This window comes from Anoplophora glabripennis, unplaced genomic scaffold (assembly GCF_000390285.2).
Source record: "Anoplophora glabripennis isolate ALB-LARVAE unplaced genomic scaffold, Agla_2.0 scaffold78, whole genome shotgun sequence".
In the NCBI taxonomy this organism is placed as follows: Eukaryota; Metazoa; Arthropoda; class Insecta; order Coleoptera; family Cerambycidae; genus Anoplophora; species Anoplophora glabripennis.
The window spans coordinates 940,595-957,249 of NW_019416286.1; the positions used below are offsets into that span (position 1 = coordinate 940,595).

Sequence of the window (16,655 nt, forward strand, 5' to 3'; positions counted from 1 at the left end):
CTTTTACCACCGCAAAATAAAATTATTTTGCTTTGTTGTATTAATTATATCCTCAGTAGAAATAACAACTGTACCAACCACAAAATTGTTTAAAAAACGTCAAAATTGATAAATCTTTTCTGTATATTCGAAAAAATATATTTTTTTGAAAAAATTTTCTAGAAACCTGAACCTTCCTTGTTTTTTGCTCTAAGACCATTTTTCGACAAGTTACAGCCTTTTAAGTATCATTTAAGACTTTTTTATCTTCTAATTTTTTGAAAATGTCGGGATAAATACCATCTAGATAAGATTTAGATATAACCGTTATAAAAATAACGGGAGAATTTTAGGTGATTTAATAATAATCAAATATGTTTGAATGGGTGATTTTGGACGGTTTTAAAACGTCTAATAAACGTTCTTGAGCAAGTGTGTTACTTGGGATTGTCATGATAAAGAAAAAGGAAAGATGTGTAACTGTATATCGTGCTTTGCTTACTTTTCGACTGCAGATAAATGAAATTATTATCGTAAAATATAGAACAAAATGTGTATGTAGGATGAAATGTTGAATGAGATCTTTCTTTGTTTTTTTTTCCACAAAAATGTAAAGATAAATATAATACATTTATTTTTAGTTTAAAAGAAAACAAAGGGAAATTAATAAATTCTCAACGGTTTTGTTAAGTGGGCCTGCGTGGGATATTTTCAGATATAATTCTTATTAGGATACCCTAATTAAATAAAACACAAACATTTGTAATAAGAAAAGTAAACGGTATTTAAATTTATATTAGCTGTAGTTATCTGAAGATGAATTTTAAGAGGCGTTCCTGAAGAAATCTGCAGCTAAAAATACTAATAATACTAATGTGTTCGAGCTGAATTTTAAACGAATTTGTTCCTTTCATCATGAACACACTGTAGTTCTTTAATCTCATAATACAAACTGTTAAATCGTTCGTGAAATAAAATATGTATATCTGTATACTGAAAACGAGTGCCTATACGAGATATCAACTTAATTAAACCCAAAATTGGCCAATATCTGTATAAATCTGTTTACCTTTATTTTCAGGAAAAATGTTCCACATTATCAGTGTCACCAGACAACATATTGACGAGATATAAATGTTTATATGCTTAATGATAAATTGGTAATTAAACGAAATAAGCTGGGAAATATAGCAACAACGCATTTTTACCTGTAGGTGGTATAACATTATCAGTCGAGAAAAACACAAACATTTTTGGCAAGGAACATTGAACCACGCTAATGCATTCGATCAAACAAGGTGCAGTATGTTCCGTATATCTACCGAAATAATATTTTTGTTTGCAGAGCACCTGATAATGTTATTCCTTTGATAGCGACTTTTCAGCAAACATAAAAGTCTTTTAAATGTTACTATGTGCCATTGATGATGGGTTTCTAAATTCATTTGAATTAAATGTCGACCACTTTTAAATCGTGAAAACCATTCGCAACATTGCATACGATCCAGACCAACGTCCCCGTAACCTTGTTTCAAAAGTTGAAACGTTTTAGTGAAAATTTGGGATGTATTAAATTTTATATGAAGGCACAAGGCTTCCTAAGCAGTTCAGACAAGGATATGAAAGGACCTTTCAGATAAGACCTATCTTTTAGGAATTTTCTGCAGTACTTACTTCACGAGATACGAGCCTTTCAGAAACATTTTATCACCGCTTTAATACCGTCAATGATTTTTCCGATGGAAGGTTAAATCGAACGGTCCTTCCCAGCATTAAAAATAAGAGATCTTTTATTAACACATCCCCCGGGAAACTTATAACTTATTTATTCCACCTACAGAGGGACATGCGGGAAAGCGGATACAAAAGTAATAAATACTTTGCAAAAGTTCAAGCAGGGAAAGCGCTACAGAATTAATAAAAAATTATGTATATGTACTAAATCCTTTGTAAATTTTCCTTAAATATTTTTTCTATATTGCCTAAATCATTCGTTTCTACTGCGACCAACCGTATGTCTGCTGCATATACTCACCTAAATTTTTGTAACACTCCGCGAGGAACATTTCCCCAAACAACGCTCCTATTTGTCCAAATCCAATCACCACCTGGGGTATTTCCGTGATCAAAAAAAGCAGGAGGACTGCTAAAAGCATCCTCGTGGTCCTATCCGCTTGGTTTTCCTTGTACAACTGGATAGTGTTCTGTTTGTTCTTCCCACCCATCTCCTCCAACGGATTACTCGAGGCGAGCAGTTTCATTCTCCTTCTCCTAGTCTCCAATAAGGCCGTAATAATCTTATATGTAAGAATCGTAAGTAGAATACAAGGCACAAATCTCAAACAAACACCATACAGCCAGATACTTAGGTTTTGTGGGTCATTTAAATTCGTTATATACATCGTTCTCTTAGTTAGGCTTTTGTTGTCGTACAAACGAATGTCCTTTTCTAGAACCCATTCACCGTTAAGCTTACAAGTGTGGTTGTACGAGATTATCTCGAAGGTTGACAACAAAGGCAAGCAAATCAGAGGAGAAATTACGTAAGTAAGTACTATTACTATCACCGTGTACTTTAAATTCGAGCAAACCCCATGCGAGCTCACTTTAGATACAAAAATATACCTCCAAATCGCCAAGACTATAGTCAGGAAGCATGCGATTGAGTGCAACACTATGGTGCTGAAGGCGTGGAACTTATGAAAGCAGGCCCAGGGGTAAGAAAAATGTTGCACGAGCCTCCTTCTTGGGTCTATATTCCGATGCACAGTAAATGGGATGTACAGTATCATTACTAGTAGATCCGCCACTGCTAATCCTATCAGAATGAAATTGGTAGGCGACCGCATTTGTTTAGTCCTAAGTACGCAAATGTTGAGGATGTTCGTTATGGAACCAAATATACACACTGTTAGGCTCAGATACCCGTGTATGTTCTTGTACTGGTTGCGGAAATCATCCAAGTCACATAGCGTATTTTTAGGCATGGCTAGTTTTTAGAGAAAACAGGAATAGCACATAATTTAAACACGGTTAGTTATTCAATGTTTCATGAGTACTTGTTATTACGTCCATCCCACACATCCTTTTCCACTATTAGCCACGAGGAGGTAGATCGGAGTCTGGAACAACATACAAGGTATTAATTTGCTGCCGTATCTTACAACACTAAACAGTTGTTTAAAATTTAAATAAAAAAAATACAGGAAGCTAAAAATAGTAAATAACAACAAGAGTATTTTTTGTGTAAATAAGTATATAGTTATCAAAAATGTATCTACGACGTAAAAAAAGTTATCCACAAAGATGTTATTGAAAAAACAATCCCCAAATCTTTCAAATAATATTCTTTTTTGATATCTCCAACTGCTTTAGGAGCAAAATATTGTTATGAAATTTATTATATTGTTAGTTTTTTTAATTTTATGATTATGATGATATTAAATTTTGTCAATTTTTTGTGTTTTATGTATTGAGTGTTGCGTTGTTTTGGTTTTGTTTCTGTAATAAATTTTGATTAACTGTAAATTGTTTAATACAAGCCTTTCTTTTGTTTTACCTTGTATATTAAATTTTGTATCCCTTGCTAGCTGTTACTCAGATGTCTGTTTTATTTTAGATCTCAGGAGTCGGTTCTGTATCATTCATACATAAATTTGTTCAATGCAGCACGCCAGAAAAATTGAGTTTTTAACTTTTTATACACTATTTATTTTAAATTATTTAATTGGATTATATGAAAACAAACTTCAACTGGTTGACTTTAGATTAGGAATGGCTTCTTATAAACTAAATTTTTGTGTTGAACAATAATAAAGAATATTTTATTTTTCTACCTTTTCTATCCTACTACAGTTTGCACAGTACAAGGACTGGGCTTTTCTTTAAAAATTACTGTATTTGAATTTTAATTTATACTACCTTAACCACTCGCCCTTGTATTGTGTCTTGCCTATCATAATTATATAAATTTTTAACTAATACTTCTTATATCTAATACATTTGTTACAATGTCCTTTTATTTTTAACATATATAAATCTATTACTTATTATTAAAATATTCCTTATTTTATGCTCTTTTTTCTAGGTCATCTTCTAGTACTTGTACAGTCAACTTTTGTTTTGACATTTGATAAAATTATAATTTAATTTGACATTTGATAAAAAAATTTCATATATGACTTCAGTTCATTTAAGATATTTTCTCTACAGTTACTCGTCTACCCAAAATATACCTATCATCTATGGATATTGGTCTTTTATTTGATATATGTCACTCTGGGTTTAAATTCTGTTTTCTCATTGTACTGGGTGTTAACAAGTGTCGGTGTCATGCATTCTTTTGAAAAATTATTTTATACTTGTGAATTAAATTTAAAATTATCAATTTTTATACTGTGTGATATTCTTAATTTTTACTTATTTTTATTTAGAATCTTTATATTAACAATTTTATACTATTTTATTGTTTGGTATATTAATAATTAATTTTTATTTATGATCCAATGTTCGGTCAGGTAACTTTTCATTCATGATTCTTTGTGTGCCTTTCCAATTCGTTACAATATAAAATTACAAGTGTGGAAATTTTACTTCAATTTTTTCTTATTCTAAACTTACGATTAAAAAAACATTTTTATTATTTTACAATTTTAAAATAGCTAACTCCTTTATTATGCATTTGGGGGGAACTTTTCCCATTTTTATGGGTACTATCGCTCTTTTATAGCATTTCAATAACATCCTGTGGTTTAGTTTTATTCGTTTCGCTAGTTTTTAATCCCGATTTAATTACCATTTTATATTGAGAGCATATAAAACACGTTTGTTTATTTATGTCAATGCTATAATTGCATTAAATACAATATTTGAATAACATGGCTTATAATTAGAGTTTTAAACAAATATGACACAAATATTTATTTCCAAAAAATATTTATTCGAGTTAGCTGAAATTAATTACAGTTTTCGTTTTTTTTTAACAAAAAATCAACATTTAATTTAGTTTTATGTTTTATAACAATTATTATATTTCCTTAACGTTCTGAATATACATAAATAATGTTCATTTATGTACGAGTATTTGATTATTTCAAACAAAGTCCGTTTTCAGGAAGAAATAACCACGTTTACGCTTTATAAAATTTTAAGTAATTAATATAGGAAGTCCAAAGGGAACATTTCGTATATAATAAATTCATTATCAAAAACTTTTTGGTCCGGAAACTGGTCGGTGGCCTACTTCCTAAAGTAACAGTAATTTCTTAAAACTGAATACCCTAAACATGTTTAATATTTATGAAGTAAATTTATTTCTGGTACAATTTCAAAGCATCAGTTGCGAAATGCTTAAGGTATTTTTGTTTGAACTTTATACGTCCATAGATGCTGAAATATATTACTTTACGGTAACTAGTAACACTAATAACATAACTAACTTATATTTATTGCAAATATCTAATATTATCACACATTTCATTTTTCGCATTGGATAATCAAGAAGAAAAAGTAAATTACCCACAGCGTTTATTGAAGTAGGTCCGGATAAGAACTAATTTAAGAAATGAAGCTTTCTTTCCACTTAAAAGTTTTGAAACTAAACACTGAGCTTTTAAACTTCACTTTCTCGGAAAGTAAAAGTAAATTACGCCTAAATTGTACCACATTATGAAGACTTGGTTATATTAATAAACGAAAGGCTTCGGGAGCCTTTATTCTCGGGGATTTTCATAATATTTATACTCGTATATTGATAACAGTAACATATTAAATACGAAACATGTGTTATAAATTGATCATATTTTGCTCGATTCCATGGGATGTTTTCGTTTCAAGTTCTTTAAATAGAAATGATAGTTAGAAAGCATGCTGCAATGAAAGAAACATTACATTTGAGTTTTCTTTTGCTGAATTCGTTTATAATAACTCTGATAAATAAATTTTTTACAAATTTCAAAAATCCAAAATAAGTTATTTACCGATTAAGTTGTTCTTGAAATGAACAATTATTATTACTCGTGATACAAAGACCAATTAAAAATATGACAACTTAACAGAAATATCTTTTAAAACAGAATAATTTTATTGATTTCAATAGTTTCAATATGTTATTTTGACTCCCGTTGCATTTTATCAATGTGCAATATTTCAATTTGAATTTATATATATTATATTCTTTAAAGAAATTATGTAAAGTAAAACTGGCGCCTTCGCCAGAACGTTAAAAATCTCGTACCATTAATAATAATTTCTCTTATGTTTTTATTACAAAACTCATAAGAGATATCTTTAGTTACTCAAAATGGAAAATGGTTATTTAACTTTAAAAATATTTAAATACGAATTATATAATATACTTATGATCATTTCCAATAAAAATGCAGATTTATTTTGGGAGAATCAAAAGTTTGCTTACTATGAACAAAATTTATGTAAATAAATACTATAACTATTTTTCTAATAATAATTATCCAAATTTTAGTTCAAGTATCACTTTGCTTACATCATATCACGTACGTCATAGTTTCTGGTATAATATAACCCTTAAATTTAAAAAATGGCAAATGCAAACAATTCCAAACAACAGAGTCAATCCTTCAAAGCTTCATATATATTCTAGTCTCTACATTGTCAAAATGATGTAAAACATGAAAAACATTTTCCTGTGTTTATAAGACGGAATTAATCAGTAAATTATAGAAAGTTCCAGAAATTCTTTACGTTGTATAATGTGGGAAATTTGAAAAACATGAGTAACTTTGTGCGATCAGGTCAACATTTACTCCCACTCGTATAGGTATTTGAAAATAATATTTAACTATCTTGGAAATAGGATGCCTATTTTACGTCTAAATATAAAATACGGAAAATTACACATAGTTCTACAGGTTACAAAACATGAGGTACTGTAAACGATCAAGACGTTAAGTCTAACAGTGTGTGGATATTTATAGAATCTACCACCTATATTTATTCAAGTATGGAGTAGCATATCAAAAAGCGATTGTTTATTACGTCATTTTAAAATATAATCAGGAAATTTTTAATTTGTCTATTGCTGTTGTTTATTATTTTCATAGAATATCATGTTTCCATATTTTTTTAGTTATTACTTCAAGAACTTTTTTCTCACGTCAATAAGATGTTCCTGTTTTGCACTTTTGCATATTCGCTTTAATAATTTTGCTCATATGTGTGTAAAATTATTGGAGTAAATTATTAGTACCAATAAAATTAATTTGTAAATATAACAAACTTCTTAATTAAGATCGTAGTAAATTCGTTTTATTTTATTAATCTTATCTGAAAAACATTTCTCGTTGTTATTATTCAACATATATTTCTATTTTATTTTCTCTGAACCGGATAAATTCAAATGATTATAATATGACAACCTATCAAAACTACAATTAATATTTGAAGTTAAATGGAATAAGTTGGAGAAGAGAACATACTGATGAAATAGACATAATATTTTGTCAACAGGATGTGAGTATTTCATTTGAAATGTCTTAGAAGATATTGTGAACAAACTTTAGCAATAATATAAGTTGCCATTATTGAAAAAGTTTTACATTTTAAACAAAGACGAAAGAGACAATTCTAGATCTTATGTGGGAAATTTGCATATTATTTTCTTAGCCTATTTGTAAAACTGTTATATCTTTTATTTATATTATAAAGCCAATCAAAGAAAATTAAAAAGGGTAAAAAATATTTGATAACAATATGATGATGTAATTTATATATGTACTTAGTTCCCAAGCAATCTCATTAAGGATTAATTATACATTAAAGAATAACCTTTGGGTATAAAGTATAAAGGGAAGCACAATAAAAATATTATCTCAAATTATCTGAAATAACAAAGGCGACAGCAAAGTTCTTAAAAATATACTTAATTTTTTTTAAAATTGACAATGTTTAAACATGTTTATATCACTGGATGATCTAAAACTGTTGCGCCTTGTTTACCTAACTGAATTACCCCAGATGTTTTTTCTCAAGCATGCCGTTTTAATTAATTAACTTTTTTGCTTTCACTCAATAATTTAATGTTAACAGATGTATTCCCGTAATTCGAGAGTTAATAAATAATATACGACACACTTTCAGGTTTAATCAAATTGAGAGTTTTCTAAGGGCAGGGTTAGGGGTGCGTATTGCGACCTTACATACGTTGACTTTTCCAGATAAATGGCAAGTCATGCTAAATTAACGTTGACACTCCCATAAAAGGTGCCTACAGTTTTATTAGGACACGAAACACATTTACACTAAGCCGAAATGAGCTGTAAATGATCAAGGGGTTATTAAATACTTGATGTTTCAAATTAAACTCCATATTTCCTCTCTCTAAATATGATACATTGGATATAGGTGAGTGCAGGCCTTCAATACAGCCAGACTGGCAGAGAGCGACCTGCAATATCCCAGTCACTGTGAAAGAAACACAACTACTCTGTGAGCTACAGACCCCGACCAGAATTGAATTTTACCAACAATGTGTGTGTAGTACACTGAAATGTCTCCCTCGCGTATTTTCACTTCATGTCAGTAGTTAAGACATCAAAAATAGCAGAATCATTGGCCGGTTGTCTCGCATACGGCATGCTGATGAGGACTAATAAATCCCATATCGGTGTATATATGGTGGGTTGTCTGACGAATAATCCTAGCTGTGTTCTACATATTTACGGTATAATTCAATGCTGGTCCGGACCTATAATCCGCAGAGTAGTTGTTTCCCGCAATATAGTCTGTTAAAAACCAAAAAAAAACTTATAATTTATCGAGAATTATTTAAAAGTGCTTAGTAAAATTTGTTTTAGTTCTTATGGTTGTTTTGCTTAGGATGTTTCAGGAAAAAGTAATGACCTTTACCTTTCATTTTTGAGATGTAGGATCCAGGAAAATGAAAAGACATCTGGAAACGAACAACAATATTTGTCTCTCGATTTGCGTAATAATAAAAATCGGCGCCTTTGTGAGTGATATTTAGATTGAATTTAAATTTTAAAGCAGCTGTGAATATACAAATAAGGGATAAGAAGGCCTGGGAAAATATTATTCAAGTGATACAGTAGGAAGTCATCGTATCTAAAATTTCATTAAACCATTACAAATAAGCACTAAAACACATATGAGTTCTCTGAAGATTTTTTTGGCAGAACGTTTATTAAATATTGTAGACTATAGCTTCTATAGACATAAAATATAACTAAGGTACTCTGTACTCACGAAATTATGACTTGTTTTCAATTTTAACCTATTTTTAAAATCATAAAATTACAGTTAAAAAATAAATTACCTACCCGTTAAAAATAATGAGAATTCAATAAAAATATTACAGAATTTATTAAGTAAATCATGTATTTGGCTTTAATCCAAACTGTGTGGAAGTGGAAGAAACTTTTTCGCTTTGAGATAGAAGGAAAAATGTTTTATTATTGCTTACTTTTGTATAACAGCCTTTAAAACTTTGGAAATAAAGTGCTACATTACTACTAAATTTTTATTGAACTACTTTTTGTTAGTCTTGCCAGTGATTTATACTCTTAATAGTAGCTTTATTTATTACGAAATTCTATTCACATTGATCCATAATTTCAAGAAATTAACTGAAAAAGATATCTTGTATTTTATTAATATTTATATGACATTCCAATCAGTAAATATTTATTTAAATATTACTAACTATATTAGAACATTATAAGTAGAATATTCTAAAAAAAAATATGCTGGAGAAAACTATGTCCTCTTAGAATAAGTATTCTGTAAAAATTGTAACCGCTCCTTTTTCAAATACACGTTCAGACTTTCATTGAAATATAATATCCTTTCCACAACCCGCCTGGAAGAGGGTTTCATATTAATCAATTCTGTACGTATTATATTGTTCTACCACGTTGAGGAACTGAATTAAGCGAAGCAGAAAAGGTTTCATTTTAAATGTTAAATATCATCTTTACATCAGGAATGAAAAGAAAGCAGCGTTTGAATATGATTTTAATATATTTAAACAGGTGTGTTAAACGTTACTCAAAGTAGGATTGGACCTCTCATCCAATATAGAATCTATAATTTAAAAAAATTCAAGGTATAACCAAAAAATACTCTAAAAATAAAGATACTTTGTATTGCAAAATTTCAATGAGGTTATGTAGGATACAGGATATTCTACAAGCTGTGTGACACACTTGGATAGATTAATTAGTTTAAATTAATAGGTTAATTTCAAACATTTTTTCTTATATGAACATACGTTTGATTTGTTTTTGTTACAAGCATTTTAAAAAACATAATTTCATATTTCAATCAAAGTAGCCTAATAAATAAAAATTATGGTTGCTATAACAATAATTATTATTTGTGTCATTCTGTTGATTGGAAGAAAATAGAGAAAACATTGTACCATACATAAAAAATGATTGCATAAAATTTAGTAAACACAACTGTTCGATATTAATTTTCTATCAACAACAACTAAGTAACACATTTGCCAAACATAGGGAGGTAATAAAAAAGTTTTAAAGCATGATTGTTCAATGTCGTTTATAGATGCAATTGAGGTTAAAAAGTTGCATTATAGCCTAACAACACATTGACAATGTCGTGTTAAAGACAATTAACTAGTATTTACCTCAGTATTCACTTATTTTGCGCTGTAATTACGTACGTATGCATGTTTGTCTAGATATAAATGTAATTATGTTATGTCTAATAATAATTAACTCCATTTTCGTGTATGGCGAACATTTAAATTGTAACATGAATTTGGAATAAACTTTTAGTACAGTATAAAATTAAAAATTTTCATTTTCTTCAGCTACAGAATTTAGGTGTTTATAACGATCATTCCGAGGTACTATGATATAAATGAGCTAATATGAAATATGTTCCTTTATAAAAAATGTGAAAACCAATCGAAGTTTTCATTTTCTCTGGTTCCTAGGAGGATTCTCTGTCACTAATGTAACCCTAACGAGAAAACATCGAAAACATATATGAAATTTATGCCCTTCTACCGAAATATCTGTTACTATTTATCCTTCCCAGTTCGGTAAATACGACACCAACAAGGAAAACTTCTAAAACTCCCTTTTTGTTCCAAGGAGTTAGTTTTTATATCGGTTTCTTTGTCCATACGTCTTGTACAGGATGTTAAATTCTATTTGAAATCGATTTTGTATCAAGTTTGATAACTACTTATCATTGTCATATGCACTGTGCTACCTTTTGTTAAGCTTCCGTTATATAATATACGGAAACAGTGGATGTTTCAGGTTTTTTCTATTTTTACACACATTTTATAATTTAATACACTTTGAAGAAGCTAGTTCCTATATAAAAAATAAATAAATTAATTAATTAAAAAAATAAATTAATTAAAAGTAAAGGATTTGAAAGTTTGGCTTATTTTAATTATTGCTGTAGCATTGGAAGCTTCAGGGAAAATATCAAAATTTAATTATTTTGGTACAAAGGAAATTTGTGTTTATGAAAAAAATATGTTAGGTATATTAAATTATAAATTATTTATATTATATTTTCAGAGTAAACATATGCAAACAGCGATATGCAAATTTGTTATTCGGGATCCCATACAGTTTCGGTATGTTGTGGCAGTGGTAAATAAATAATTATTTGTGTGTACGAGTAAGTAGCATTTCGTTTCCCCAATAATATGGTTGTATGTTTATCATTTTATTAATGGAAGACCCTGCACATTCCAAAGCAATTTTATGGAGCATTGTCCTATGAATATATTAATATAGAGTTGATGGATCTATTTCTAATGATAAGGGTGGTGTGACAAAAATAACTTTCAATAATAGTAATAATAAGATATTATCGAGAGTCGCTACGTCGCTGTTCACTCACTTTGTGATACAGAATGAATCAAATAATATCCCACTCGCATATCTCTACAGCTTTCGTATTTTAAAAAAATTGTATGGACCAAAGTTGTAAAATAAATTTCCTGATTTCAAGACTATACCTAGATTATAAATAAATATTATTACACATTTGGATAAAACGCCTCAGCAATATTGCAATGTAACAAATTTTAACAGACCCATCTCTAATAATAAGGAAGATTTGGACAAAAAATTATGCTAACATATGTCTTATTACTCGAGATAGACCTATAATATCACTTTTATCTTAAGGAAACGCTATATCTAAATTTGTGGTTGCATTTTTGGACAAATGTAAAAGATTCGATTCATTCTTTATTTAAACATCTTCAGGGTCATCGAAAATACGTTTTCAACGTTGTAAAAAACATAAGTACCAGAAAACAATGTATATAGAAGAATATTTGAAAAGACAAAGTTGTGTGGACAAATATAATATGAAGAAGCCTTACCAACTGACTTTCTTATTTGTGTGTGGGTTTAACAAATTATCTGGTATGTATTGGAATGCTAGATTTGAAAATAAATTACATATTTTTGTTAGATACAAGTATACCACAGCAGTTGTTAAAAATACTTACGCTTGCAGGCATTAGAGACAGGTGCTTTTTAGTCTTTTATCATCTATCATACCAGACGTAAACACGATGTTATTTCCAGTTTTAGAAATGAAATTTTTATTTTATAGCAACATGCTGCCACACGTCAGAATTATTGAAAATGTAATTTGTGAGGAGATATACTTAAAAACTATTCATCACATCGTACATGCTGCTACTGAATTTTTAAATTAATAACAAACACTTAATATTCACTTAAAAGATTAGAATTATGTCCATTATAGGTTTTATAAAATAAATGGATATAACAATGTGTTTCTTTATGGTAGAAGACTTGAATTTGCTTATTTTAATTATAATGTATTTAAATTAAAATAAATTGTAAATTATTTTGTATTATTATTACTGTTATAGAAACATATATTTACTGTTTTTCACTTCTGTTAGATATTGCAACAACAAACTAAGTACAAAATAACAAAATCTGGTACAAAATTTCGCTATAGTAACCTTTATACATGGGCATTAATTAGGCTTTAATTAATAAATAAAACAGCATAATGTGGAATGATCTCTGATAGAGTATTTAAAATAATAAATAGTTCCTACCGTAAATTTAAATATGTAGGTATGTTTCGTAATTAATAAACAAACAAATCCATCATATTTACTGCAACTAACAAATTAAAGATAAAAAATACTGTTATAATGTATTTTTTTATTAATTTGAATATATACTAAAATTGTAAAAGACTAACATAAAATTGTTTCCTCTTATTGTTCTCGTTAAATATAGGTCATCAATAAGTCCTTGGTTGATATCCCACCGATATAACTATCTTAAGGTAAGATCGTTTCATTGTTTTCGAAAACAAAGAACAGCATTGCATAGAATAGATTAGGACTACATAATATCGGAATTAGTATTCCCAGCACGAACTACACTGATATTTAATAAATCATGAAATTTATGCTGACTTTCTTTAGTTCATTCATCCTGCATTATCTAAGAAAACTCCGTGTTGATCTCAATTATGTGAATTAAAATGGTTTTTTGTTCAACAATTTTTTAGGTGCTGGTGACCTGAATTTGGAATTACACACAACGTGCAATCTTCTTCCACTGTACTAATTATACGTATTCAGTTAATATCAATTCTTTTGTCTGATTCTGGAGGAATATAAAAAATATGAGTACCTAAAGGCTCAGTTGGGCCATTTATTATAAGAGAGAGGTATAAGAAATTTTCAGAGAACGTTTCTACACGAAACCCTCAGCCATCTCAAGTTATTCTTAGAGAAATGAACGATAAAATATGATAATGTAAATGTAATCTTTTGCAATTTTAATATTGTTCTCATACATTAAAAATTTTACTTTACATGAGCATGAACTTACAACATCACTGATAAATATTATAAAAAGAAGCGGTCCTAAGGTGGAACCCTGTAGTATACTTGACAGTCGTTGAAAGTCATTTGACTGAAAACGACGATATTGCTTATACCCAACTCATGTCACAAATAATATTCAAAGAGAACTAGTAGATTACCAGAATTTTGTTCTGTAGTTGGGGCAAAATACCAGACATAGAAATTATATTTGATCTGTTAATTTCCTACCCATGCGGCGATTTTCCGGAATCCACAAATTAACATCATGTCACTTGAAAGTGCCGTTATTGGTTTCATCTGGCCAAAGGGCAGTTCAATTAAAGGGATTACCGTCCCAGCGGACGCGATTAACATAAATTTTGTAAGGGCGATGTTATTTGAACAGCGAATTGATGCCTTCGAACCTCTCGTAAACGTTTGGAATTTTCGCTATTCCCGTTCTTCATACTTACTTCCCTTCCGCTATGAGGGATCAGCTATAAGAAGAACACAATTTGATTTAAATAAATATATACCTTTTCACATTTTATTTGGTTTTTCGAAAGCTTTTGACGTGGGTGCCGACATTCAGAATAACAGCTTGCAAGTGCTATATTATACTTCCGGCACAATCAAGCATTTGTTTTTATAGCAAAAAATATCACAATAGGGAACAAGTGAAATCCAAATAAATGTATTGGGAATGGTCTTTTTTATGTCACAGTTATAAAGGCGAGTACAGTTATGAGAATGCTGTATAAATTCCTTTGCAAATTTAAATTTCATTATAATTTTACTGTTTTGTAAATGTAAACTCAAATACTTTAGAGTTAAATAGAGTATCTAAATTATCCGAAACATCTTTGAAAGGTATTTATTCTGCACAATCTCTAGGAATTTACTTTTAAGAAAAGTACGATCTGTACAATCTCTAGTAATTTATACTTAAGAATAAGAAACATAATTTAAGTGCTATAAACAATTTTAATTTAGCATACTTAAAGATTTTTACAGTTCTGGATTATAGTATATACAGTGTGTATCAGCCAAATGGAATAAATCCAATAATAAATAAATGGGGGCGTGTTCGAAAACACGCTTGGCCTTAGCCACGTATTATCTGCCTTCATGACATAGTTGTCAGTGTTATAGTCGTTTGAATTTCGTTAACTGCATAACAGAAAAATGGTTCATTTAACAGAAATGCACAAAATAACAATTCTACAGATAACTGGTTATGGAGATACACGAACACAAATGGAAGTTGCTCGCTTATTTCATGAAAGATTTCCAAATTTGCCGCCTATATCCCAAGGGACAATTAGTAAAATATTATGCTTGAGTTTGATGAAAACCTCAAAAGTATTGTATACAAAACTAAACCTCTCGACTTCGCTGACTTAAGAAGATGAATAACACTTGCTAATAAACAGTATTACTTACTAGTAGATGTAGCGAATTTCTGTAATCAAATAATTTTCTTTTTTAATGTTAATTTTTGTAATAAATCTTAATATTTCCGAAACAGTTGAAGATTGGTATAGGATATTGTACATGAAATATGTCTAGAATTTTTAGCAGAATCCAAAAATTGAATAATATACAGGGTGTTGTATTTAAAATAAGAAAATTGGTATCGATCACTGCTACATGACACACCCTGTATAAAAAGTTTTTGTTGACAAAAACGCACAACTAAAAAATATCAATCGACGTGTCCGAGCGTTTTTTCGAACACGCCCCCCATTTATTTATTATTGAATTTATTCCATTCGACTGATACACATTGTATGTAACACAACCATAGAATTTATATTTTAAAGACAATTATGAAATATCCGATGTTAAAACTTAAAATGATTTGACAACTATCAGTTCAAATTTAATAAGATATTTTAAAGAAACATTTTGCTGTTGGGATAAAAGCCAATATCAAATAATAAGCTAGCTAATAACAAAAATTTCTATCAGTTTTTGTTAAATTTGCAATTCATTTTCTACCCGCATCGCCTTCCATACTGAATACCTAATTCGCCAGGCGACAAAGCGCAAAGGAGGTCGAACATGATTTGATATCAAATTTCAAATGTCTTTCAGAGACCAACGATAATCGAATCGCTGAACGACATTTTAAGTGATTGTTCAGCGGACTGCGAATGTAGTTGCATTCAATCAAGGGTCGTTTGCCCCTTAAATTTCCTCGTATATTGCTCGGTGGATATTGAAACAGAAGCCACCAAATCACTCGGCAATTTTAAACCATTCGTGTCACTGAAACTCCATTGCTGATTAATTTCAGTGAGTTGTTAGCCATTCAAGACATTTCAAAATAGCAGAACCACTGAAGCTTTCAAATTTAAAATATTTAACCATCTTTTATGCCTGAAAAATAATATAGTTCTTGCAGCTGATATAATTCAAATTTTGGTATAATCTACAATATACATTTCCAATAAATAGATTACATACAACTGTTTAACCAAATGTACACAGCAAATATAAATACCATACAGAGGACTTAATCTCCAGTTTGAGTTCCTTCTGAAGAGGAGAGAGAGATATGTTTTCAAGGTATCTAGATGTGGCAACTAGCTTGCGAACTGTTCAATCATCGACAATTTTTACCTACTAGTAATGTGTACACCTGCCAAAATAATAATTACAAGATAAAAACATCTCTCTCCATTTCCAAGTTACAGGGCCGGGTAGTTTTATGTGAATCACTGGGTGTGTGTTTTATATAAAAGACGGTACAGATTCTTATTTCTTTAATAAAAATATATTTATCTGTAACTTGTCTCATTCTAATCTATATATATAT

The 16,655-nt window shown here is 29.5% G+C and overlaps 1 protein-coding gene across 1 annotated transcript in view; it reads right to left on the reverse strand.

Moving 5' to 3' along the window:
- Positions 1–1,976: 1,976 nt before the first annotated feature.
- LOC108907920 (sex peptide receptor-like) overlaps positions 1,977–16,655 on the reverse strand; it is a 24,780-nt gene continuing 10,101 nt past the window's right edge. Inside the window, exon 2 of the mRNA XM_018711757.1 lies at positions 1,977–3,101. Within this exon, the coding sequence (XP_018567273.1) occupies positions 1,977–2,966 (990 nt within the window). The 5' untranslated portion in view covers positions 2,967–3,101. The remainder of the gene's footprint in view (positions 3,102–16,655) is intronic.